Raw genomic sequence first — 27,569 nt, forward strand, 5'->3', positions numbered from 1 at the left:
TTACAAATCGTCGCAACCGCGTAATGTCCAAATTGTTTGAGCGATAATCGGTATCATATGTATATATATATATATATATAAATAAAAACTAGTTAATAATCAATGTAACTACGATTAATGTGTCTTGCGGTGTAGCCGTGCATCATGCGGCTTAACGTCGCATACAATTTTAGCGTGTAGTATATATGTAGGTATATTGTGTACTTGCACGTGTGTAATACGGGGTACTCCGTCTAGTCGTGGATTCAATGTTTGATTCTGATCCCCCCCCCACCATCCCTCCCCCCTCCACCTCCCTCCGGTCCCCGATTCCGATTCTGATCCCGATCCTGATCCTGGGCAGGTGTACAGCTTCTCACTGTCATTGCACACTTGAACGGGTACGTAAGCACGTACGGTATACCCTCTCCCGCAAAAAGAAAAAAAAAAAAAATAATACCGTACACACAGAGGTATATCATATATATTACATATCATATATTCGCCCTGCCTTCGCAATGAAGGAAAGACGGAAGAAAGGAATCGAGAATGTTACAGATTTACGCAGGGTATTGTAATATTACACTCTTATTCCGTGATTCGTAAGTGTACACAATCTCCGGGTGCACGCACTCACAGGAAATATAAGTTTATACTGTTTATTTGCCTTGATTTTTTTTTTTGTTTCACTTTTCTCATCTCCTTTTCGATGCGAAAAATCGTCAAATGCGAACAATCGATGAACTGTCCGCAGTAATTTCGTTTAAGTAACTATATAATATAATGTTCGTTATACGCGTTATCATATCATGGTGATTAACTTGGTCATCGGTTTTATCTTTGGTCGATATAATTTGGTAGAATATTGAATAAAGTTTAATATTAATGACAATAATAATAATAATATGAAGGGGAAAAATAAAACGATGAAGTACGACGTGGATATGGAAAAAGACGATCACGTCGAGTGATGTCAGATAATATATTGGTTTAATAATATTGTACGACGCGTTTTTAAAGCTTGTGTAACGAATATGATCGACCCTTTATTCGTTGTGGTAATAATGTATACTGTGGTAGGTATATGAGATTTGAAAACACGTCCGGTAATGAAAATTTATTTATCACTTTGACGCCTGGGCAAGTTGTCCGGCGTGATTTTGGTAACATGATGCAGGTCCGATGATTAGAGGGCAGGCAGTCTTTCGCGTGCAGAACGCGTTTTGATTGGGTCACAACATCTTGTTTAGATGATAGGTCGTACTGCCTGGCGGTGGCAGCAAGAATGGATTAACATAATTGTGACCGACGGGGCCGTGATGGATTTGTGAGAATGGCGTCTGCTGGTTCTGACTTTGACCCGAGGCACCGAGTCCACCGTTGAGAACCGGAGACCCGGTTTCGTGGAGCTTGCGCATGTGCTTTTTGAGGTCAAAGTTCCTGCAGAAACCCTTGCCGCATATCTTGCAGGAAAACGGCTTCTTGTCGTTGTGGGTGTGCATGTGAAATGTCAGGTTGTAAATCTGGTGAAAAGCCTTGTTGCAAATTGTGCACTTGTACGCCTTTTCGCCGCTGTGCGTTAGCTTGTGATTCTTGTAATTACCCTTCTGGTGGAAACCCTTGCCGCAAAATTCACATATGAACGGTTTATAATTGGCGTGGATTCTCGTGTGTGTGTTCAGGGTTGAACTCCTGTTAAACGCCTTTCCGCATGTCTGACATTTGTGCGGCTTTTCCGCAGTGTGGATTATCTTGTGCCTGCACAGAGTACTCGCTTGACGGAAACCTTTGCCGCATATCTTACAGACAAATGGTCTGGCTCCCGTGTGAACCGGCATGTGTCTCGTGAGGTTATAGTGAGCGTTGAACACCTTGCCGCACTCCGGACACGTGAACGTTTTCTGTTTAGTTCCTGAATTTACGTCACGTGGCGACGGCGAGGTCTTCTTTCTCATGACCTCCTCCGGGGACGAGGCTGACGACGGTATCCTCGACGATTCCGTAACCGACGGTGGTGGCGTTTGGCTCCTTATCGCCGACGGTGTTGAAGGCGTTGATCCGCCGGTCACTGACGGAGCTGGAAAGGCTCTGAGCAATGGACTCGGGTGGTAGTAAAGAAGAGGGTAGTGCTGGAGCAGATTTTGGTGCCTCAACGTCGGCACGTATTTCTTGAAGGCCGATTCTAGGTGCGCGGAATAAGAAAGTGACGGCAGACCCGCCGTCGGCAGGTGTTGGGGGTGAGACGGTTCTGACGTTGGCTTCTTGTCCGGTTCCATGATCTTTGCGATTGAAAATGTCAGGTTTCTTGGCGCTGGTGAGGTCGCCTGATCCGCCGGCAAACTCGTTGGATTCTCCGTCGCCATCGTTCCGCTCGCAAAAGGTTGCATCGCCAATCTGGAAAGCGAAAAACCCTGTTAAACACTTTTATATAGGTATCTGCGACGCGGTGCGAGGCACACAGTTTGCTTGTTCTGATTTTCGTCAAAGCGGGGAACCACTCGACCGGGCTTTCAGAGCTCGAAGCTCCACCCTCCGCGTTCCGACCATAAATAGAAAAAGTTACACTAGTACCGATGTTTTATTTTCTGCCCGATTCGTTCCTTCATATACGTGAGATTCCTTATCAATCATCGTGTTGAAACATTCGCGTGATCAGTAGAGAGTTAGAATTAAAAGGACTGTATAGAGAAAGTCTCTCAATTCTCACGGTCAACGAATCGGATCATTCATTTCCTAACGAGTCGGACCCACATGATATCATTATGATCTAATGTCCAGTCTCGCAAATTGTTCATTACCGTTACAGTTCTTCTTGTTGCATTCGACCGGATTCAGGGCTGGTTAACCACTGAGTGATATGTTGCTCTAATCTTTCGTAAGGCTTGATTGAGATTAAGTGAGCCCACCGAAAATCGGTCCTGGATCTCGACGGTCTGGGAACACGTCCTCCTTGAGTCATCGCAACAGTCGGAGGGTAAGATAGGTGTATGTGAAAGGGAAAGGAGAGACATCCCAGACTCTGAAGAGATCCGAGACCGCCCCTAGGTCTGAATGACTGAAGTTGGCCTCGCCACTTCTCGCTTGCTTCGCAAGTCCAAATATATAACGTCATTCGGAAGAGCAAACATTCCCGGGCTCTCTCCCGGTTTTGCGCGAGGTTCGCGAGTCAGTTTTATCCTTCTCACTTTATACTTCTCTTTTCATTTAACGCTGACCATTTTGCATTTCATTCAAAACCACGTCGACCTACTTTTCTAGGTTGCTCTTTGCAGAGCTTGAGGAAACAAACCTTGCAATGTTCGCGAAAACAACGGGGATAACGATCATACGAAATAGGATAATGAAAATGATCGTAGGTACTCCCTGTGTCCCGGTTCTATCAATCGTTGAAAATCCAGTCAGACGCGAATAAAAGAATGAGTGAAGACTTTTGGCCGCATGTCTAATTGCCGAAACAGTCCAGCCAGCCAGCGCAGTGATACGTACACCGTGTCGTGAGCATCGTTGTATACGCTCGCCTGGGCAGAGTTGAATGGTAATTAGAGCTAGATACGTGAGCATAACCGACAATACGCCGCTGTCCCGTGTCAGTCAATTGTATCTCTGCAACAAAATGGCCCCCCTTTACATCCGCCATGTTGGTTAGATTGAATTAAATTGGTGGGATTGGCTACAGCGGTTGTACGTGGTCCCGGATTGCTTGGTCGGCTTGTTAAATACTTTAACAATGTAACGCCTGGCCCCTCTTGTATATATATACCTTATACCAAAAGCCCCTCCGATAAAGGGCGGGAAAGAAAGCAGAAAAGTAGTGAAAGAAAAAAAACGAACGAACGAACGAGGGAGAAAGAACGATCTTATGCATGTATCTGGGACTTTTTCAACATGGGGACAGAGGCAAGCTTGCGCAGTGTTGCAAGCTTTTTCTACGGGGGTCCTGGATCGGGAATTCATTCCCTCCCTTCCCACTTCGCCGCTCTCCTCGCTTATACCACTGCCACATAATCACGAGCCTTTGTTGGTCCCATTCAGTTGACGGTTGCGTTTGTTCGCCACTTCTATGGCGAACATGCAGCCAACATGCGTGCGCCTACATTGACGCAGGATCTAGTCTTGGAAACTAGAAAAAGCGGCGTTCGCGGGATGCAACGCCGATGAATTCTGACCATGGTGTTCAAATTCGTCCTCGCATTCCTGGACGTTCGATTTTTTGAATACTGACCGTCGGTGGCGGGAAATTTGAATCCTGATTTGATTTGTACGCATTGTTTGGTTGTTCCTGCTACTATTAGGCGGCATTTTACTGTCGCTCTAGGATGGGTGGCTGGGTATGGAACATATGTCAAGTGGTTCGCGCCTCCGCCACGAATCTCTACATGTATACACATACATACACCAACCGTCGCCCCCTATTTCAAGCAAGAGAAGCGGGCGAATTCAGAGCTTTATCAAGGGGGAAGCGAGCAGCCCTTTTTGTGAGGGACCGCGCTCATGATGCCCCGCGGGAATCACTGTCGACAGGCTAGTATATACGTCTACGTATACCTATGCACATACGTACCTACATCGCGCAGCAGCGGTGGTGCAGTCTGTATGGGACGATGAAATTAATTGACTGGAAACACGAATCCGGTTCCCGCCTCATAGCTCGGCTCGGCCACGTTTGACCATACAGAATAAATTGTAACATTATTATACTTGTAACCTGGCATAAAAAGCGTATTTCCCATTTTTTTTTTTTTATTTACCGTTCATCGATGAAAAAGAATGTATTAAACGTTTCCGATCAAGCTGTCGCAATGTCGCTTATTTATATATTTTGTGAGCAATGTTTCACTTCATTGGTTAATGATTAAGAAACGTAACGGATTTTTTATTTTTATTTTGGATAGGGGAAATCGAAGGAGAAATGGGAAAAAATCGTTTTCAAAATCGTTTCTCTAATGTCGTCTCGCCGTGGTATTAAATTTATATTGTTATCGCCACCGTGAGTTTAAATGCTAGATATGGTAATCATGGGTAACTAAAAGCGACGAGTTTACGGTCACCATGTCCTTCTAAGCAATGCTGCTTTAGGTCAATTAATATGCACACGGGGTCGTTGGTAGTAAACGTTATACGAATTGACAGCTTGTGGCCGCTAAAGCACTACAAGTAGTAAAAACAAGAATGCGGTTTACAAGAAAAACGACGATGGTAAAAAGTGTCAGCTTTTTCTTTTTACGTAGATTTTAAAGTTTAATTTCAAATTATTACAGGAATAGAAGTATGTCCTTTGCAATGAAGAAGCGGGGAACAATATGTTTATTTACTTTTTTTTTTTTTAACCGATAGTCATTAGGGTCAAGTATGGAAATTTAAATGAAACTTTTTCACGTGTACCGTTACAACGATAGACTTTACTTTAGTGGGTGGGAAAAGATGATGAGTATTTACCCGTAACGTGATATACCTTCGTGCCTCTTGTCATCAACGAAATCCATCAAAAATCTGATCGAGCACTACGTTGTTACAGTAGAAGTGTACGAGAGTACCGTTTAAACTTTTCGTATACCATTAACGATGGTTCAGGTTCAACCATCCAATCTTGATTCCTCGATTTCTGCATGCATGCAGGGAACAAGTGCCGGTGAGTAACTCAACACTTGAGGGTCTAAAAGAAGATCTAGAATTCTGGAGAACTTGAAATGGCTTTGCAAATTTACTTAGCTACTAATTACAAGTTGTTCTACTACTACTTTTACTGCCACTGTTACTCATCTTCGCTAATTATCTTTCCTACTTCAATGCCAGGCTCTCTTGATTCCTAATACATTTGTAAGATCTTTTTTATCCATTTCACATCTCAATTAATCAACGATTTTGAGAGTAAATTCTTCTTCCATTTTCGTCTTTTACAATTGCAGAAATTTCTGCAAAAAGTTCACCCTTTACAGCTTCAAAGTTTATTGAGAAAATATGACAATGAATTACTTGGCGCTGTTGTTAAACTTCTAAAGATTGAAAGTCTTAAAATGGATTCAGGAGATAACCGATTCGCTTATAATCCGTCAAATGAAAAATGAACAGAATCAGCTCACACTAATAGCAAGTTCTGAAGCTAGTTCGCGTGTTAAAAGCACATCAATTATTCTTTCAAGAGGAAGTGAACTGTGCGCGTTGTATCTATGACATCTTTCCACCGTGATTCTCGGTATTCTCTGGAGAACGATAAAAATTACTTTCATTTCAATTCATACCATCAAATGTTTGACTATTCATAAAAAACTGGAGGTTGATTAACTTACAATTATTTTATACAGAATCGTGACAAAATCCGGCTTGGTTCTAAACCAAATGGTGGCCAATTTGATGGCCAAATTCATACGCGTTGTAAGGTACGGTGGTAGAATGCTTTAAATATCGTAGGAATCACGAATTTGTATTGCCAGTGCTGACGTTTGCTGAACGGTTGACACATAATTAGCATCCTGGTTCAAAGAAGGTGCGATCTGAAGATGACAGGAGGCACAATAACTCCCGGCAGGCGCCCCAACAACTTGCCTGCTTACAGACACCCGACCACCAAAACTCTCCCAACAAATCTATCAACCCCTACCCCAAGGCTCCTGAACAGCCACGGAATTGTCTCGCTAACTCGTAAACGGGTTTGAAATTCGCTCGCAGAAGTTTATTCGCGTTTTGTTTTTTTTTTAACCTGCTTCTTTTCTTCTTTTCTTTTTAATGGAACCAGCACGAAGTTTGGTAATTCTAGCCAAACCGATGTCCAACTTCTCCGAATTTCTATAATACTGGTAAAAGTTTTGACAAGTCCAAAAGACGGCCGAAAACGAAGCGATTGATGGATTAGGATTTATTTTTTTTTTTTGAAACGAAGAAAGGTATCGTGCTTCTGGGATTGGTGAAGTAGTATTAGGGCTTCAATTCACGGGGAAAAGGAGTTCTAGTTTGTTTGCTTGAAATGCTGAGTAACTGAGAGAGAAAGAGAGAGAGAAAGAGAAAGAGAGAGTGCAGGTCGATCAATTCTACAGGGCATCGAGTCGCCTCCTTTCTATAAACTTTGGGTAAAAGTGGTGAGCGGAAACAAGGCCGCGCGAGATGAAATTAGTTTAAGGAGTAATTTAAAGTTAATTGGACGCCAGTTTCTGAGAATAATTCCTTTCGCTGCTTCCTCTCTCGCTCATACTTCTTCTTTATCCCTTCTCTGAGAGCTGTTCGAGCCACGTCCTGATCGTCGTCACGTTATAGGTAGGTACTATATGAAAGAAGATTTTTGCAAATTTTTCGTACACGTTTCCACGAAACTAAATGCGTAAAAACTAATAATAGCCAATGGTACTCGGGTTATTACAATCATGGCAAAATTTGTACTCTCTTATTTGTGACAAATTTTTTAGACTTAAAGATCGAGTTCTAGCTTGCGGAAAAATCTCTTCTACCGCACACGACCAACACAACCCTCCATATACAGCCGTCAGTGAGCACCAATTGAAATGGTACCTTCTATAACGGTGACAGAGATTTCCGCACGTTGATCGGGGATTCCCGGGGCGTTTCAGTCTGCGGGGGATCCACAGCTGCGAGGCTTTCCGTTTCGCCTATGGTTTCCTCTTCGCGAGGGGGGAGAGAGAAGGGGCTCGTTATCAACAGGCATTCAAAGGACACGACTTTCGAACCCTGGCGACCATCCAGGATTTTGTATCACGAAATTATTTATTTAGTAGTAAGCGCTAATTTAGTTTTCCTCAAAAGAACATCGACTTCTCGCATATTCGTCTTTGCAAAAGTTGAAACTAACCGGCGTCCCGTAACCTTGGATACAGTTTAAGTTGAGTTCCTCTTGATACAGTTTCTTGATGTTTAAAAAGTCTACAAACTGACGCGTTATTCGGCGCCACTTATAACGTGCTTCACGTGAAGTGTACATGTATGCACGTATGATTTTTATTCAAAAGGCCGCGGTGCTCGTTAGAGGTTAAATTCGAAACCGTTCGCACACGCCCAGCACGCCGCCTGCTGCAGCCTTCTGTCCTCAGCCAGTTCTTGTATAATAACCCCGTTTATACGCCGATGTGTGGATGTAGTCGTTTCTACAATGCGAAACGAAACGTGCCTCTGATGGTAACTCGACACCATCTAGCTACCGAAATAATAATAATGATAAACGTAATAATGGCGGGAAGGACAAAAAGTCAGCGAAGCAGACAATCGACCTGGATTCTTTGCAGTTAGGCCCTCCGAGTCGTTTACAAATGCCAAAAAGAAAAGTCAAAGTACAAAAATGCCCTCGATTCAGAATTGTACAAATGGAAGTAGTTCGATCGATAATATTTACCGACATTTAAATTTCAGGTGAAAATATCGTCAATAACTGCGTGAAGAAGCTTATGGTTAATTTGTTTTTAGGAATTGCCCACACTGTCATAAAAATGCCGTGTGGACTTGTGTGGAGTATTTTTTTGTATCAATCCAACACTATTTAATGACAATCTAATACTACTTATCGTCAATTTAACACTATCTGACGTTCAAGTTTTGAATTGACCACGAAAATTGTTCTATAGTTATAGGCCACACGGGCCACTTTTAGTCAATTTTAAGACCGTCAATGTTTTACAGTGTACTGTGAAAAGAGTGGTCACAATATTGATGCGGTTTAATTTCCGGTATTGTTTTGACTGATTTGGTAGCTTTTTCTTATGCGAGCATGACAAAATATCAATTGTTCACCATAAACGTACTAGAGAAAATCTGTGCCTATAATAAGAAAGACTGGAAGCTGTAAAGCGAATCGAGCGAACAGTCTTTGGCATGATCTCAAGATCCCAGGTGATGTCTGGCCCCATTCCCATTCCCATTTCCATTCCCCTTTCCATTTCCCTCACCATGGCCAGATACGAGCGGTACCAGCTGAGCAGCTGATCGGAAGTCGAATGACACGGCGTCGTAAAGACATGCCGACAATATGCGTGCGTGGAATAATAATATAATCGTGAATAAGAACCTCGAAGAATTCATCTCGGTGAAACAAGCTGCACGGGGAGAAGCGATAAGTATAAGTGAGAGCTCTGGTAGCCACTCCGCCTCCGCGATTTAAACAATGGTCGGTTGTGTTCAAGAAGAGGCGCATCTTGAGGAGCTAGGGGCGCGTGCGCCGCCGGCAATGTTCCAGAATCGCCACTTCCGGTCTCATTCAAATATCGCCTTACCTTCTAGGTGTGCACCACCACCACCACCACCACCACCACTACTACCATGATCACCAGGACTCTGCAATATTCCATTCGTCTGATCGTCAAAGAAACGATCATGCATGGTATGAATTTGATACCACCGGATATGCCTGCCATGCCACCTACTTCCAGTAGCTCCTTTCTCCGTCTTGGTTCGGGGCGTCGTCCCCTTGGCTAATACCTCTCCTCATCCAGGTATAGAACAATCTCTTCGCCACTTCGCTTAATACACACTGTCGTATAGCTGCCAACGTCGTAACGTCCTTCGTTCTTATTGATGCACTCTGCATTATACGTGTAAGAGGATACCGCCAGACGGACGCGTGCCAGGCGTGCGTCTCGTTCTTCTCTTCTCTTGATGCCTGCAGCCAGCTTCGAAGGAGAGTTAGGGGTTGGTAGGTGAGACGACGTTTGCATTGTTGATGCAGTCGGATGGGATTTCAAAGTCTCGATCAATTATCGTATTTGTATTCGAAATATCTCGCATAACAAGTATTTCAACTTCTGAATGGTAGATTTCTTTGACGGTCAGAATAAATTTGCAAGTAATATTGTCGGTTTCAGGTTATATCTGGTGCCTCGAGAATCAGAGTTCACACCGTATGATGTCACATCCGTCATTTTAATATACAAATCCGAGTCCATGTTGCACATTAGTGTAAAACTTACATCACAAGTGGTGAGAAGTTTCTGCTAATTTTACATCACTTGACGAGAGTTGTGATATGCCTGAAGTCGTACGGAGTCGAAGCTAGGAACCTGAAGGTATCCCACTACTTATTATAATTATCGACAAAACTGTAAAATATATCAAAACCAATTTATAAAATCGGATTAACAGACTATACGTTTGAAACCGATGATCCAAGTTGATGTCAAAGACAAGTTTCTGCGCGGGGTTGAAAGTTCTGGTACAGATAGTACATAGTGTCATCCTCGAAATTTTGCTTCCAAGGTGAAGCCAGCCGCGTGATCGAGAGAAATCGGGGGCATACGGTCGCGAGTGTATGAATTGGTTCTTTATCAGATATTGATGTGTGTACTCCATTTAGGGGCTGCGTGCAGTCTATTACCTCGGCGATCCGCATTGATAGGCACGTCAAATACGGCATCCGCACACATGGATTCGAATATAGACACGAGCAGCCTCGACATCACGTATATTCATTGCACAACGTCCCACCAACACCACCCTCTGCCTAAACTCTCTCCTTTCGCCCTCACTCCACTCCCCGTCAAGAGCCAATAACAGCTACGAATGTTGATTGGCTGGCTGATAGCCGTAGTTGCACACGGTGATCGGGTGATGAATGCCTTCCAAGATTGGAATCAAGCGTTCCACGAGTACGGCCAAGGCACCGTCAACCGCCTGTAACTTCGGAGGAACCACGAGCTTGATAAGAATTTTCAGACATTGAAATGGGCGGTGAATCGATAATGGTCAGAATTCTTCTAAAGTACCAACGGACATTTGAAAAATTTAGAATTACACCACGAGACACTACAGTCCATACTTTTATCTGGCTTGTTTTTACCTAGTCACTACTTAACACGTATGAGGTAAGTGTACCAGTTGTACATACGTTTAGCCCAAATTATCGACCCCTTTATTATCCAAAATTATAAATTTGCGGTACAAATTGTGAACTTCTCGATGACTCAATTAAATTGGTTGGAGGATTATACACTACAAATTCATTTGTTGGTAATTTTAGAACTAAGGATCAAAGAGATACAACCCAAAAAAGGCCAATAATTGGAACAGGGTCAATAACTGGTATACTTATCTTAATGCTAATGTCGACGGATTGCCGCTCGGTTCCTCGGCAGTACAATATAATCTGCAGCCTAGATTCCACCCACCTACTGTACCCTCTCGGCGCCATAAGTACACCAATCGACAAAGGCGCTAAGGGCAAAGTGTCGGAAGTCTTGTTCGGCGGTTGCCAGCTGCCGCCCCCAGGGTTACCCTTACCCTACGGTACGTGGCTCTAGCCTGCTGATGCCATGCCATCTCTTAGCGCGACGGGTGCCTCGGACGGCTGAATACCCTTCGGGGTTTCTCTCGCGTCCCCGCCTTCATCACCGCCTCGATTCCAACCGGAGTAAGCACTGCTCGCGCTTTCGTTCCTCTTTATTCCAATCTCTATGTGTGCCAAACGAAGCCCAAAATACATTATACGTTGGGGCTTTCACCCGAAATTAAATCGTATCTCTACTACCTTGTTTAACCCGTGACATAGAACTCAGGCAGGTTCATGTTATATGTTCGAAACATACTACTGACAAAACACAGTGTGATCCTCAGCAAATTCGCAATGGTCAACTTGATGGGATAATGGGGAGGGGGAGGGGTCACGTTTCTCGATATACCCATTTAATTCCCTCTGTTTTTTCCCGCCAAACCGTTGTGGTGATTGGTTAATACGCCAACGACAGACACGTGGCCGGAAGTCGGTGTTCGCTTGCAGCGGTTCCGGTCCTGTGGGATGAATAGCACATCTCGTCGTATCGTATTTGATCGCTGTTTAAAATTATGGTTGTGTATTACGTCCTCACCTTGTATGTGTGGTGGAGCTGGCTGCCCGAGCTATTGTCCCACATTTCATTATATCGTATAGAACGGAGTATCATATGTCGCGAATAAGTGAACGACGATTATTTTATCCGTGATAACACCTTTAGCCAGCAGCTTATAAGGAATCTCGAATCTGGAAGTAATGATCGTGCGCTCGACTTTAACGATCGTTACCGATTTGACAACTCTCTTATCGGTACGCAGTGATTACGGTTTGGAAATAGGGGAGGCGTGGCTGTTGAACTGCTATTTAAGACGGGAATTGAGCGGTGATTTCGAGGTTTATTTAGCGGGAAATGATGCCTTTCGAGTTAAACACGACGAGGGAGTGAAGACGTAGGGTGGGACGCACGGATATATTGGTTTTATTGTGTGAGAAGTCGGTAAAATTATAAACCCCTGGTAGTGATTGATGTGAATAAATGTTGTTTTTTTTTTTTATTTGGTAGCAAATTTTTCCACGCTGCTGCCGATCGGCATACACTACTTTTCCCTGATGTATTTTGTGAGCGACCGCATGACGTACAACGTTGAAGTGAAATTTTCACCACCACAGGCCTGACTTTCTGCATCTGCGCCTCCCCACAGTTTGATAATATGTTAAGGTTCATGGAGGAACTGGCGCAGTTCCGTTCCCTGCTCCAACTGTCTTCTTATCAGACCTCGAGCCCCGGGGGACAGGCTAATTTCTTTCGAGGCCCAACGTACACTGGGCCCGCTTATCGGTGGCTATCGATCTTATTAAGTGAGCAATGCACATGCCACTCTTGGAGTTGGGGGTGGTGCTTACTGGTACAAGCTTCTCCGCTTCCTCGCGGTTCATACATATGCAGGCTGTTGTGGAGGCCAGCCGACAACCGGCCTGACCCTTACACCTGCCTCAGTGCTCATTGCTCACTCCTCACTGCACAACGCCGCTGCTTTTATACCGCTGTATGATGATGATATTCAATTTTCAAACTTCAGACAACTCCCATTGCAATACTGCTGCTGCTGCTGCTGGTGCTGCTTCTGCTGATGCAGGGTTTAATACAGAATATGCAAAACTCCCACGACATTTGCTTACCGATGTGCGGACTACTTCATGTTTATGAATTATCATTCCTCGGTGTCTCGTATATAATCAGAAACTGAATATTCAACCGTGTAGCCAGTGACTGAATTGTCTGTTCTGTTATATAAGCAGCACCTTGATCAGGTATATTGATACGCCGTTGAAGAAAATATCTGATGAGGAATTCTAATGCCATATGCACAAAATGAGTAAAACGCGAGGCACACGATCCGCAAGAAGAGATTCATGGATCAGATTCAACTATCGTCTACCTACAGAAATATAAAAGCTTAGAGGATTGATCCTTAACAAAGCAGTTTCGGGATTTGGAAACAGGCTTGAATATTTTGATAAGCTGTAATGAAAAAAAGTCATAGCAAGTGAGATAAAAAAAAAAACAAACAAAACGAAACTTCCTTGTATTTCAAAATTGGTTGGTTTGATTTTTTTGAGGTTCCGAGTCCAAATCAGCGATAAAAGCCGCCTGAGAATAGATTTTAAGACAAAACCTAGGTATTTGGTTATGAGATCGAGTATTAATATCCATACGAAGGTTGCATGGGACTCGATCTATCCTGGGATTAAGCAAACATGTGATGCTTCTTTTGAAAAGCACTCAATTTAGTCGAAGAGCAGAGCACGAGAGGTGAGCATGGGGAGGAAAATGATGAGCAGTAGCGAGAGGCGGGCTATTCTATCTGATAGCCGAGCCTTGATTGATATCAGAGCTTTAGCTTGAGCTTTAGGGTAGCCGTCGGGGTGCCAAGTACTGGAAGGGGTTCATCCCGCTAGATGAGGAAGGAGGTTCTTGCTCGGGCCATCGAGCTAGAGGTTTTCCTGAGGGATTAACAGCGAGTGTATGGGTACCCAGTGCGCGCCGTTTAGTATTACGGTACCAAAGTTTATACGCAGTACCTACAGTATATATCTGTCCTCGGCGCACACCAGCTGAATACTGCTGCAGGTAGTGGTGGTACATGTTTAATTATAATCTAATATTTAAAAGGCAATTTCACGGCTTGTTTACCGTACCCCTAACCTTAGGTACGTCGTTCTATTCCCATACACCATCAACATAACCAGTACCTACTGTCGATACCCGTCGACGAGTTTTACCCACGATAGAATTCATACGCAATATTTCGACTTGTGCCTGGTCAATTACCGTCCATTTTTCATTACCCTCATTTTGCATTTTAAACGATGCCCATTTCCGGATACGAGAGTCGTGAACCATTACGCATGGTTCGGGTCTCTCGATAACGTGATCATTTTTATTAGTAGAACAACAATACGTGGAGAGGCATAAACGGGTGCAGGACCTACGATTTGATAAGCCTCTTAGCAGCACGTTGACAGATGGATTTAGCGAGGAATAAATAATAACGAGTTGACGCGTGGCCGGCTAGGGCCACGATGGAGAAGTTCGATATGTACAGAGCATGGTCGGGTTCTAAGTGGCATAAACATGCCATGTTATTTTTTTATTATATCAGGTAGATAGAGTCCAGGCCATTACGATTAATCTCTTCGTGTTGATTCATTCCACTTAATTTATACGTAAATTATACCCAAACGACTTGACTGCGTGTTGGGTCGAATCACACACACACGCGCGCTCGCGCAAACGGCATAATATTATACTCTGGTATCTACCTATATCTCTTTACCCGACGCGCGCTATGTATCATGCCACCATGTGTGTCTCTCTATAAAAGTGTGGCTAACGCATTATATGCGAGTGTGTAACGTAAGCACGGTCCACCTCCATGCTCGATGAATAACTATGAACTTCCTGTTTGATTCCAATTTACTTTCACCCCTGCAACTTGGCACCCACCTACCTGAGCCTTGCAGCACGTACCCTATCCAGACTGCTAACCTGATTCAACGATTAGGCGCCATTTCCTTATCGATACAATGTTCTTTCAATTTTCTTTCTTTCACTTACCTACCCACCCCGCTGCATCTCCTTGTCGAATTGTTGAAATTTCATTACACTTTGCCGCACAGCATGGCGCATGCATCTCTTGGGTTTGAGCAGACCCAGTCATGATTACCGGATTTACTAAATCTCTGTAACATCAATTTCTCCATTAAATGTTGCGCCGGTTCGTCAATATCTGCTTTTATCTTCTCGGCTCATCGTTGGTTTACTTTGTAGAAAAGACGGCATCGAGGTGGGTGGTTCTACAAAAAAATTTTCACGTCGACACGTGAAGTCAATGATGGTCATCGCCATTAGCAGATAAACTCACTGCGGTACGTATCATCTCTTCTGCCTACTTTTCTGCTTTGTATAATGTAGGTATAGGTGTAATCCGGATGGCTTTGATGTCATTGACGCCAACGGACGAGCTGTGAGATCTCCTTATCTGATTCACATCTCTCAGAGGTCCTTTGACGCCTCTGATGCCTCTGGTGTCCATTCTGCCACCGACCTGCTCTGTTTTCACCTACCAGTTTTGCATTCAGTTTACTTTACCACACATCGTCGTCCAGCTCCTGGCAAGGACGACGAAACCTGTCGCCCACCAAATCATGTCAAGTAGCCGCCATGGTTTTATGTATTATAAAGTGTGATGAGGAGTGCAGGACGACGCTTTTTAATCACACTTTGCAGTTTGCACTTAGGCCATGAAGCATGAAACGAAGATGAGAGGCTGATGTCAGATTTTTTTCAACGGTAGATTTACGCGTTCTTTTTTATCGATCCTTTTCTTCAACTTTTCTGTTTTTTCTACCTCGTTTCCGTATGTACACCTATATTTTTGTGAGCTCAACGACGTATGGCGTGGCTGTAGTGTGAAGTATGTAATTAAGAAAATTAATTATCACATCACAATTAGTCATGCACGTGTAGTAAAAATGGAACTCGGTTGGTACAAGCCAAAAACTAAGTATCACACTGTGAGATCTTAGAAATGTCTACGAGATAACGCATCAGCTATTATACCGAGACAAGACGACAATGGAAATATTACTTCCGGCTGTCTAATATCCCGGTTTATACGCGAACATACTCTTGCGATTAATGTATGTATGCGCATAGACAGGAAATTCCTCTACTGTTAATTTGGTTGATGAATCCTCAAATTCTATTAGGTATCTGGTATGGGTGACAGGTACTAATCGCTTGTCAGCTTTGGTTATTCTATATATCGATATACATATAACTTACAATATACCGCTTATATTTTTCAAATAATGTTTACAAACAGAAAATTGAGGCTTCTCTGACAATAATAAAATTAAAAAAAAAACATACTGCTGACGCTTGTATGAGTTTTACGATTTTTAACATTTTTTATTTCTTCTGCACGTCATCGAACCGCGAAATTCTTTTCCTTGCAACTTTCTCAACGTGAATTATGGCACGGTGTAAATCGTCACTTGGTAGTCACGTGAAGGTGCAGCCATTCGTCAAGTATGTAAACATGTATATGAATATATATATATATTATATGTATATCTATACATATACAGCTACCGTGTTGCACGCTAAGAAAAGAGCAATCGCTTAATAATACATCATAATCTTCGTAGCGTGACTAGCTAAACGAAAGCCAAGCCTGCAGCGTCACTTATACCAGGCCCTATGTTTATATCATTCATTCAGTTATTATTTTATGAATGGGTGCGGAGACTCCCGTTCCGAGATTGTAACAGCAGTTAAAAACTACCGTTCTTATCGTCCGATAATCTCGAAAAATAACGAGATCCTATAACCATTTCACCCGGTAAGTTTAAAGTTTTTCCGATTCCCCGGATTTCGATAATATCCGTTTAGTAATTTTCAAACAACGGCAAGACGAATGTCCGATTGCTAAAATCACGGCAAGCGGTTAACGAAACGCCAACTGGTGGTGGCGTCGTGCAATAAAATGACCGTTATTTTTCGGTGAACCGTGATTGGCTGCAACTTTGATCGGCTTTAATTCGAAAACCGTGCGAAAATGAGCTTTGTTGGGTGAACCGATTTTTCGTTATTCAAAAGGAATGGTACGCAGTGCCAACTTAACCTTATGCGAGCTTACGAAGTGTGAAAAATCATTTAAAATTCTCTAGATAAGCGCGCTACTGTATGCGAATAGGAATTATCGTTGTCGTGAATCTTCGGTGTCACATTATGCTGCGTGAATTATGACAGGGTAGATTAGTTTGCGCAACCCTTAAGTCCGGCCGACGGGACATACAGGTGCATTTTATCGACTGCCCGCCTAACCTAACCTAACTTGACCTAACTCGAACCAACTAACGTATCTACCTGCACACTACAAATTACTCGAACCTGGCACCTCCGTCGGGCGTAATAATACCGGTAAATGCATTTTACGCATTTTATTACTCGGGCGTCTGTTTTATTTACCTTATATAGGTATATGTGTAAATGTATATTTTTACCCTGCACGCGTTACTGGGGAATAAAGATCACCGAGGGGACTTAAACGCCGCTCGTGCTACTCGACACTAAACGTAAAAAAAAAAAAGAAAGAAAAATGAGAGAACCGATGCGTGGGACGTTCTCTTATAAAGCCAAGTAGACTCCAACAGTAGCAGGGAATCAGGCATGGAATTCAATTGTCAAGAATTGCACAAATTGGTTGTACTTCGACTGTGTTGGAAAAAAAAAAAATCAAATTTCTTCAATCTTGATTACGTTTTTTTTTTTTTTTTACTTTCGCCTGATTAAATCGGTTGAAAAATCGACGCCAAAGCGTGTAAGTGAAAGTATACACGGGTATGATGTGTAAGAAACGGTGTTCCGGAACGTGTTTTTGATCGTATATGTATAAGTAACATCTGCTGTATAGCTCGTACGTCTCGAGTCGAGGGATTAATTCTCTGTTAACAGTAATTATTGTTTTAGTTGATGGCCCGCGGCGGCTGTATTTATCTATAAATGTGTATGAATGTAATATAAACCCTTGAGTTTAACTGCAGCGCACGGGTTTGTTAATATTCCACCGACGACTAATTTCGGGCCTATCAATCCCCAGATAATTCGAATGGGACATATAAATACTTGAAGGTGTGACACTTTCGGTTTTAAGATCGAAGATAACAGCGTCACGCCGTCGCCTCACGGCTAACCGAGCTGCACGAAATTCTTTAGGCCTCGACGCAAGGGTGTGTCTCAAGTACCTGCGTAAATGTATATCTTACATCTATGCACAATGTCGTCCTTTATACCGTATAATGTACAGGTATTTATAGACGAATATTCAAAACACGCCTGCCTGCTGAATCGTATGTTATACAATTTTTTTTTTTTCTTTTTCATTTTTCATAAGCGATACTTTCGTTGACGATGATATCACGCTGAGAGGTTATTTATATTGCTGAATTAAAGCATGATAGAAAATTGTGCGAAATTGTTGAAGCAAAATATTACACGTTCGCATGAATTGCTGCAGCTTATATTTAATTTGTACTTTGCGTAACGAAATAAAAAGAAAAATGACCTAATTAAGGTGCCAACGTGTCTGTACAGAGACTGGGAATAATTATACCGCAGATTACGCTATCGTCATTCAATCTGTCTAATTCTTATTTATTATATTTTTAGCATTCACGTATAGCTGCCGCACTTATCGCCAAGGCTGCAAAACGTTCACCCGTGTATAGATTTTAGAAAGAGATTTACGTTAACAGAGGACATAAATAGAATTCTAGAATACGTAATTCAACCCTATTTTTTGTGGTCTTGAAACAAACAACGGTATCCTTTATTTATTTCTATATTTTGAAATTTGATACTTTCAATTGAGAACCGTCTAATATCCGTAATCGCGAATAATTCTTCTACTTTGTATACGAAAAGACGTGTAATTTTGCATTGATTAAATATATTTATTACAACAATAGAGGGAAGAAAGCGAATGTTGAGCTAACGCATAAAAATATATACTGAAAATTCGCTCGAGTCCTCGCAATATGGATGAAAACCTGGGAGAAATTATCAGACTCTAGATTACAACCCTGTGTAAGGTGAAGAGGCGTGAGGTATAAGAGCAAGGTAGCCGCATGCAGAGGAGAAAATCGCGAGGCAGGCACGCAAGGTAGGTATAATCAGAAATGAAATCGTCGTATTTTCAACGGTACAGCATATACGACAAGACAGTTTAGACAGGCAGGTCTCAACCACCTTTGACCTACACCTCTCACAATCAGCACCGTGTGTATAATCAGAGAGAAAAGGTGGCGCGTTGCGACGCCCTCACCTGATTTCGAACGAACCATTCGTACGTACGTACAACGGCTAATCTTAGTCTGCTATCTCCAGCCGAGAATTGCTAATGGTTAAAGACTGGCTGGGGAAACGCTAGACGATCACTTATATACTCAACGCGATTATTGCTCAGAGTTTATAAAGTCGAGGCCATAGAATCCCCGGAGTGAGGAATGGATCGGCGTCTCATAGGACAGAACCGACCCCACCTTACAAACATTTCACCATATACCAAAGGAATACTCAAGATTCTTCACCAACTTTTAACCAACTTAACCAGCTCACAATGCGTCGCGTGATAAACTCAAATGTCTAACTACACTTGCGTTTCGCAAATTCGAGGTGATCATGAGGACCGTTTTGCAAGGCGTTACATTGGGCACGAACCTAGAATGAGAGGTACTGATTGACTGTGGCATTTAAAATCTCCGATTCAGTTACGGTCACGGAAATATTGTGAACCAGTTTTTTGATCACAACAAACCAGATCCTCGCAAGTTGAAAGATTCGGAGATAAGTCGGGAGCGAAAAAAACTGAATGAGAGTGAAGGTGGAGGATTTATTGGCTGAGAGATTAACCTCTTCTTTTGCAACTTGTGTACCCTGAACTGCGTGCAGGAGGATCCATCGGGAATGAAGTGATCCTTGTGCGTTATACGTTACTATACGTATATAGGAATGAGAAGAAGGGAGAAAGGAAGCCAGCCGATGCGAATTTTCAATTTTTCTCCCACTAATCTCTCTCTCTCCCCTTCCGCTGCCCTTAGGATCGTTTTTCTTGATCAAATATTGGAACAGGATTTCTCGAACGGATATACCCTACTCCGACATTTCTCATACCTATACACGTTATGCCCTGATCGTTTCTGCGGTACATAGAAAGAATAATCAAAGAAGACAGCCGTGCAGCTGAGCTAACCCCATGTATGCATTATCGAGCACTACTGTGCCATTAAATCTGGGCAGCGAATGTGTGCCTTTTATTTCACGTTTTCTTTACGGATATTACCCATGAAATACGACCATTCCGTCGTTTAAACTTCTCCAAATTCGTTATGCAGCTACAGAAATGAACAGGCATTTATTGTGGTGTCAATTTTCGTGTTTCCTGATTTCCAATACCTTATACTCCTTACCTGACGCTCATCGTCAGTTATTCCATGTGTACCGTTCGAGTAACTATAACCCCTGTTGTATAAACGTAAGCATTTAAGTGGTATACCTACTACGTGACCTCGCCAGGCTCTGAAGTGTCGACGATTTCTCAGGCTATCTTAAGCCAAGAACTTTTCTGACCGTAACTTGGGACTCCCCCCCCTCTTTAACTCTAGAACATTAGTGTCGCTGGGGAGCTTGTATTTACCACCAACACTGTAAAAATAAAAGATAACAAACATACGCCTCAGTAGATACCTATGCTAATTCGTATACCCTAATGCTAGCTTAACACTAGTTTCTGGCTAACTAATTTGACATTTCCTCAACTAGGCTTGACTCCATGGCGGCTGCTGCGTCAACGTCAAGGTGTATGACCATAGAAATTACACACCTTGATCCCTGTCCGCCTTAGGATGGCATGAAATAACCTCTTATCTCTAATGCGGTATTCTTGTATTCTCTTTCTTTAGAATTTGCGGTCTTGACGTTGATCCCCTTGGACTAGGGATATACTTTCTGGTCTAATAGAACGAACACAGAACACAGACGCACAAAAAAGTGACCACCGTACCAACTAGTGATGTAACGAATATTCGAATTCGCATTCGCAAAAATCGTGCTAATATTTTGCGAATGTGATTGTCACAAGTACATCATATTCTGCTTATAAAAATTGTGGAAATATCAAATATAAAAAAAAAAAACATTAGTTTGATAATGAACTTTTATTATATAAGTTTGTTTTCACGTATGAATCACATTCTAACCTCAAACTAAATTGTTTCTGCTATCAATTTGTCGTTAAACAATCAATCAAACTATCGGCTTAGTTCGGATCAGCTCGGCAATTTCCGGAATAAGATGCAAACGGCTCTAACGTGTGCACGTAACTTTCATGGTGTATATGTCAGTCAATCAATTATCAACTTTCAGACGTAGAAAAATGACGACATATTTAAAAATGTATATTTGTATTCGTTACATCATTAGTACCCACATGGTTTTGAACATGCTCGATCCGAATCCGGTGTCAGAATTGCTCCATCACCCCCAGATTTTGAGGTACATGTATTAGGTATTCCACTCTAATTCATGCGCACGAAAAAAATCTTGCAATGTTCGAGGTCGACGCCCGAATGTTTTAGGCAGGAGCAGGTATTCAAAATGTGGGGTTCATGAAGCATTTCTGACAGAGGATTCGGATTCAGCATGTACAAAAAATTATAGGTATGGTGGTCTAGCCCATCTCTTGTTTCACAAGTGTCGTAGTGATGATTGATTGATTCTTGTGTAAAATGGACGCGCACTTTATACATTCCTGTAACCCGCCAACGAGCAACTGTTTCGATGTGAGTTGCGGTGTTATACTATCCAATCCAATTTACTCCTGTCGTGGCAAAGCAGCGAGGGGAAATCCCTATTTCCAGTCACCCCAGTGCGTTGGGAATCATCCAATCCCGACACTGTTTACAAAACACTGATTGGTTCAGTTTCGATTTTCCCTGAAAAAGATTGAAAAAAAAGAGAGGAAAGAGAAAAAGAGAAATGCAAGGAAAAGAAAAAGAAAAAATAATGAGAACGTTCCTGATATCAATTATAATGCAATGAAATCGTTCATTCATTTACTTGTATCCAAAAAATATATACAGAGTCGTTTCATTTTCTGCTGACAATGAATATGCGAAAAATTTAACTCTGACAGTGTGTTTACTCGCCATCCGCTAGGTGGCCAAATTTCTCTCTCTCGAGAGAGAGAACAGGATGATATGGTTATGTATTCAGGATTTCAACAATAATTCATTAATCAGTTATTTGTGTAAACTTTTGTGAAAGTATATATTTCATAAATTTTTCTTACAAAATCGATTGATTAAAACATTTAACGGTATTTTATTTCCACGGTGGAAAAATAAATTGCAAATCCGATGGTAAACTTACAAATATTTCTGCAAGTAAATGAATTAATAAATATTTACAATTTTGCGTATAATACCGAAATAATTGAGTCGCCAACACATTGATAATTATCGCCACGTGTATCGTATAAATATTACTAGATGGATCGGTATATATTACACATATAGAGCATACAACTGTACGTATAATATTGCAGGGGTATAATATAAGGCACTGCAGTAAAATGAATAACGTAGTAGCTGGTTATACACACGGAGTGTTTTGTGTCGTTAAAATAATAAAATTAGCGAACAATTAGTACTCGTTTTTCGGTTATAAGCATTGTTTTATATAAACAGGCCTATTGACCCTACTGGGGTAGGTTATCCGGTATTATTTTCAAGTCTTTAAGTGGCCCGACTGCAGCCTTCCCTAACCCTGCCCGTGCAGCATGGAATGGATATTGAGAGGCTGATGTATAGTACCTATACATATTATATACAAAATCTACGCACACGTTAAATTAACCAACGTCCATGTACCCGGCCTCCGATCGCTTAAATACGAGTGCCAATGTACGATTCTCGCACACAGTCGTGGAGTATATCAATAAATAGAGGGGTCTCGCCTCCGATAGACGGTAGTTAGGTATACGTTTTTCTTTTGTTTTCTCGAGCAGCGCCGCGGCGCGATCTGCCGGCTATACACCGCATCATCATCTATGTACATCAGCAGCTAATTCTCTCGTGGGGATATTTCAACTGAAAATTTCCAACCAACTTCCGTATCCCTTACTCTGCTATGCACACTTCTCGAAGGCTTTTTTACCCGAACACTCATACACGTATAGCTGGATATAATAATTATTCATTAGCCCCAACTTTGATCGACCTTAATCTCGTTTGCTCAACAAATTGATACTCTTATCTGATCATATGCAGAGGGTATAATAACCCCCCCCCCCTCCCTCATATCTTTTAATTACTCAGATAATCGCTGTCGGACAACTTCGGGTCTCAACACATTAGATACGGGTTATTAAATGAAATATGAATGTTGTATGAAAAAAATGTCTTCGGTTCCGCTGCATAATCGAATCGAGCGACGGTTGTTTGGCTCCGTTCAAACTCCGACGGCCGGTGATTGCCGGTCTTTTTTTTCTTGTTCGTTTTTATTTTTCTATCATTTTTTCACCTGATCTTACAGCACGAACTATCCCGAATAGTCTGATTTTAAGCCCAGGTGTTCGGTTTTACAGACTTTGTTTACTTACAAATTGATCAAGCGCGACGTCATCGCCAACTACAAATTCTTCCACCGCGCGACCGTCGCTCGGAGAACTTTATTTGATCGAGATAATTTCACTCCTGAACACAGTTCGATGATCAAAGTGATCGTATCAAATCCAGAGCACGATATATTTTGGGGTTGCCGAAATTTGGTTTTTCTTTAAAAAAATTAATTTAAGAATTGAGGAGTGACTTGATTATACAGTATGAATGTTCGTATTCCAAACTAGTAGACCAAACAACATAGAATAATGGATGTTGGAAATTGTTCGAACTTCAACGATCACGATCCGACAAAATTCATCCAACGATTGAACCGATCGATTATCAGACCCTGATTCTAACCGATATTTAATACGATTACACTCCAATTACCAGAGTGCACTGTAGACCATTTTAACGTCATAACCCGTAGGCTCTTGAATGTTGCGATCAATGGAGTGAAAACGAAAATCTGTTGTCCAGTTTTCAGGATCGATTTATAATCATTCTATTGTGGAAAGGTGATCTTCGTCCGTTTGTTTCATACTCTTGTTTCACCTAACTACATGTATACCTGTTGTGTGAATGCTGGTAGCCGTAATATCACATATCAATGTAACCATGCGAATCTCGTTCAAATTTTCGCGGACGTGTTTTAATCCGTTTGAATAATGGAATTCTGACAAGTTGTTGGATTAAAAACATATAAAATAGGTGTGGCGTTCGAAGGTTATCTCCGGTTTATGCGCGGACGGGCGTCGACAGCCCTTCTCGCCTTTATCAAAGCAGCCATAGCCGCGGAAGCCACCCCACCTAAAATCCTCGGTAAATCTCGTTGAATAATCCACTTAAACAATCCAGCTAATTGCGCTATAAGCTCGTAAAAACCAGCGGCAAGCCCCGATGTAATCGGTATTATTAATTATTCCTTATTCCGAGTTCGCGTACGTGGATGTTCATAAACTTTCTTTTGTTCTTGATATAAGAGACTTTATACATAGAGTACCTCATCAAGGATAAAGTACCTAAATATTCAATTTGTATCGCAGTTATTATCGATTAAATTAGGCCGCCTTTTTAACTATCAAAAGTGTTATTGTGCCCAGAATTGATCCGTCAGTCACTTCGCAATCTGTAGGTATACATAAATAATTCGTTTGAGTTCACCTACAGCGGATTCATTTCCAAATTTACAAGGCAGTTTGATTTCATCCTTAATCGCTGCGCTGCGGTCTGAACTGAATTGCAGCGATAACGATCAACAATTTGCGTAATTAATACTCATGGGCTTCTCAAGAAGAGCTGCTTAATCACCTCGCATAGGTTCTCCTGTTGCGGAATGATTAATTGATGCTCGGAATAGTTGGCATGTCCATTTCACTTGAATTATCTCACTTCCTGTTTCTAACAACGCAGCTATAATATGAGGTTCTCGGTGAGTACGAGACCGTGCATTAGAACAATGAAACGGAATTTTGATAATTGAATATATATTTTTTTTCCTCTACTTTTATAACCGTTTTTTGGTTTGTATAAGCATGTAATGACTTACTTACTTCAATATTCAGTGTTGTTAGATCGTTTGCAGGAATTCGCTTGCTCTCTCTTGCTTTTTTCGTGCGATGATTTCTGAATTCAATTATGTTCCGATGTTGTACCTTATTTAGTAGATACGCACAATTTTAATTTCACAACACTTTAAATACGCGTGTTATTATTATATCATTGTTTTTGTTGTTATTATTATTATTATTATTATTATTATCCACGGTACGATATATCATCGACAAAACAAACAATATTATGTACGTATTTTAAATATACTATATTGTATGTTGTACGTACAAAATTATGATTACACACTGACACGGTATTTTAGATTCGTGAAATCGATACACCTGTAATGTATGCATGGTAAAAATCGTTGTCTTCGACATCGAAAATCCCAACCGAATAACTTTTCAACCCCAATGGTGGTCGTCTCTCAATTCTGCGCTAACCAGACACAGATTAAAAAAGTAGTGAAAAAAATCAATAGACATAAATGAAGAAAAAAAAAAATATATATATATATATATATAATAATAAAATTTAACTTATCAAATAAATCGAGAACACAAAAAGGTTCGTTTTAAAGTACGATTTTGTTCTCAGAATACGACGCAGTCGCGACCCGCCGCGTGTACAACCCGCGTCGTCGGTTGTGCGTAACTTGTGCCCGTCGAGCTGGTATTATAATGTTTTTAGACCGAGAAAAGAAGTGGCTGGCCTGGCCGTGTGACGTAGGTACCCGAAGCTCCCGAGGTTCACGCGCCACGAGCAACACGACCGGCATCTCCAAGCGATCGTCTGGGGGCGCGGCCATGGGCGTGGCCAAACTTAACCCCGGTGGCCACGCCCACTCGCCACAATAAACTTCAAACTTCCACCCGCGGCGCGAGTTTCACACCGTAAAAGAAATTTCACCAATATCTCGTCGCTGGTGTTGAAAGAGCTAGATTATTGCACCGCGTGTTGAATTATTCATCCGAATGATTACGGAAAAGGAGAAGAAGAAAAAAAAATGAAAAGTACGATCATTCGTTGAGAATGTACAAGTTGTATAAAGTTTTTCAAAAAAATATCCTGATACTCTGAGACTTGGAAAATCTACTCGCTCCTGTGGCATTTTCTCGAACGGTTCAGTGTGATCAAGGTACCAAAATACGGGGTGGTAAAAAAAAAAGCGCTGCTGCTGCTGCTCGTCAAACGAGTTGTGAATTCAGGCGTCGCTCGTTTGGTCATTCCGTGGCGCGAAAGCGAGGTAGAAATGGGCGTGGCCTTTGTTAACGGGGCGGTTACTAAGGGCGGGTGACGAATGGTCAGACTGGATTTGCCGGGTGCGGATAACCAAGTTGCGCGGATCAAACGGGGACTCGGGGGCGCGTGGCCAATCGGAGGGGTTGAAATGTTCCTGGTCTTTGGGGGGGAGGCGGAGTTTGGTTGAGAAGCTCTGGCGGGTTTGAGACGACGCGAAAAGCCCGAAAAGCCGAAAACCGCCCCGCACGTCTCACCCGCTTTGGGCTGGTAAAGACGGACCACAACGCGAAAGGGGAGAGAGACGACGGCTACGCGACGTCGTCGTCAGATCATGCCAAACATTAGCACTTGGTGGTTAGCGCTACGCTGAACACTCGTTCCATGAGAACTGACGAACGACCTCCCCCACCATCGCCATATATCCTCGAAACTCCACCACTTCGAACTCGGCTATCCTCCGACGAGGGCCTCTGGCAACCCACCCATCCACCCCCAACGGTCTAGCCTCGCGCGCTTCTCACCTCACCTTTTCAGCCTATCTCTCAGGGCGCTCGGTTCGCGCTGAGCTTTTATATGTGTGTACACACCACCGTCATTTCTTGCAAGGAGGATGAAACATCGCGCCGCTACCTCGAAAAGATTAGCAAACCTAAGCTGCCATTTTGTGGATGTGCTGTGCCGTGTGGAATGTTGAGTCGTTGTATACCTACTTACACAACTTTAACACGCTTGGTAACCCTGAAACTTGTGGTATACTTTCATTCCAAATAAAGACTTATTCGAAATCTTTCATGATTAGTTCCATTTTCCTATCCCACAATCACGACTTTGTCCAGGAAAGTTTCAAAATGCTCTTGGATTAGTGTTAAAAGTAATATGGAACGGCGAGTAATGTTGAGTAGATAGGTATACCTAACTATAACACTACACGTTTGATAACCCTAAACCGTGAGGTAAACTTTCATTCCAAATCAGAACTTCCTTCAAGTCTTTGATGATCAGCTGAATTTTCCTATCCATCAATCACGACTTTGACCAGGAACGTTTCAAATTGCTCTTGGATTAGTGTTAAAAGTGACGTGGAACAGTGAGGAGCACGTGCACCTTATAGGACATGTGGTGTTAAAGAGGCTCGCGGAAGCAAGTGGCCATTGTGTATAATATCCTGCCGAGGTTTGTTCCTTGTTTGCAAATGCAAGGACTCTACGGTGTCGGGACACGTGTCACGCCATGTGACAAGCGAGAGTAGGGTATGTGTATAATATACACACAACGGTGCTATCGACAAACACTTGATAGAGCACCACCATCTAAAACTCGCAGGACAGTCGAATTGACGACCATCAATGTCAGCTCGCAATTATCCAAG

General features: G+C 42.2%; 2 protein-coding genes across 3 annotated transcripts in view; one reads left to right on the top strand and one right to left on the bottom strand.

Moving 5' to 3' along the window:
• LOC124305371 (uncharacterized) overlaps positions 1–27,569 on the top strand; it is a 72,338-nt gene that overhangs the window by 32,566 nt on the left and 12,203 nt on the right. Inside the window, exon 2 of the mRNA XM_046764717.1 lies at positions 15,009–15,106. The gene's annotated coding sequence lies outside the window, so the exon portion shown is untranslated. The remainder of the gene's footprint in view (positions 1–15,008; positions 15,107–27,569) is intronic.
• LOC124305370 (fez family zinc finger protein erm-like) lies at positions 303–25,436 on the bottom strand. 2 transcript variants are annotated; one of them, XM_046764714.1, is made up of 2 exons: positions 24,958–25,436; positions 303–2,373 (listed from the first exon to the last, which is right to left on the bottom strand). In XM_046764714.1, exon 2 carries the CDS (start codon positions 2,364–2,366, stop codon positions 1,212–1,214), a length of 1,155 nt encoding a protein of 384 aa, XP_046620670.1. In that variant the 5' UTR covers positions 2,367–2,373; positions 24,958–25,436; the 3' UTR covers positions 303–1,211. The 2 variants fall into 2 exon arrangements, with proteins under 2 accessions (XP_046620670.1, XP_046620672.1); XM_046764716.1 differs by lacking the exon at positions 24,958–25,436 and adding an exon at positions 20,626–20,721.

The sequence above is a fragment of the Neodiprion virginianus genome, chromosome 5 (genome assembly GCF_021901495.1).
Source record: "Neodiprion virginianus isolate iyNeoVirg1 chromosome 5, iyNeoVirg1.1, whole genome shotgun sequence".
NCBI classification, from domain to species: Eukaryota; Metazoa; Arthropoda; class Insecta; order Hymenoptera; family Diprionidae; genus Neodiprion; species Neodiprion virginianus.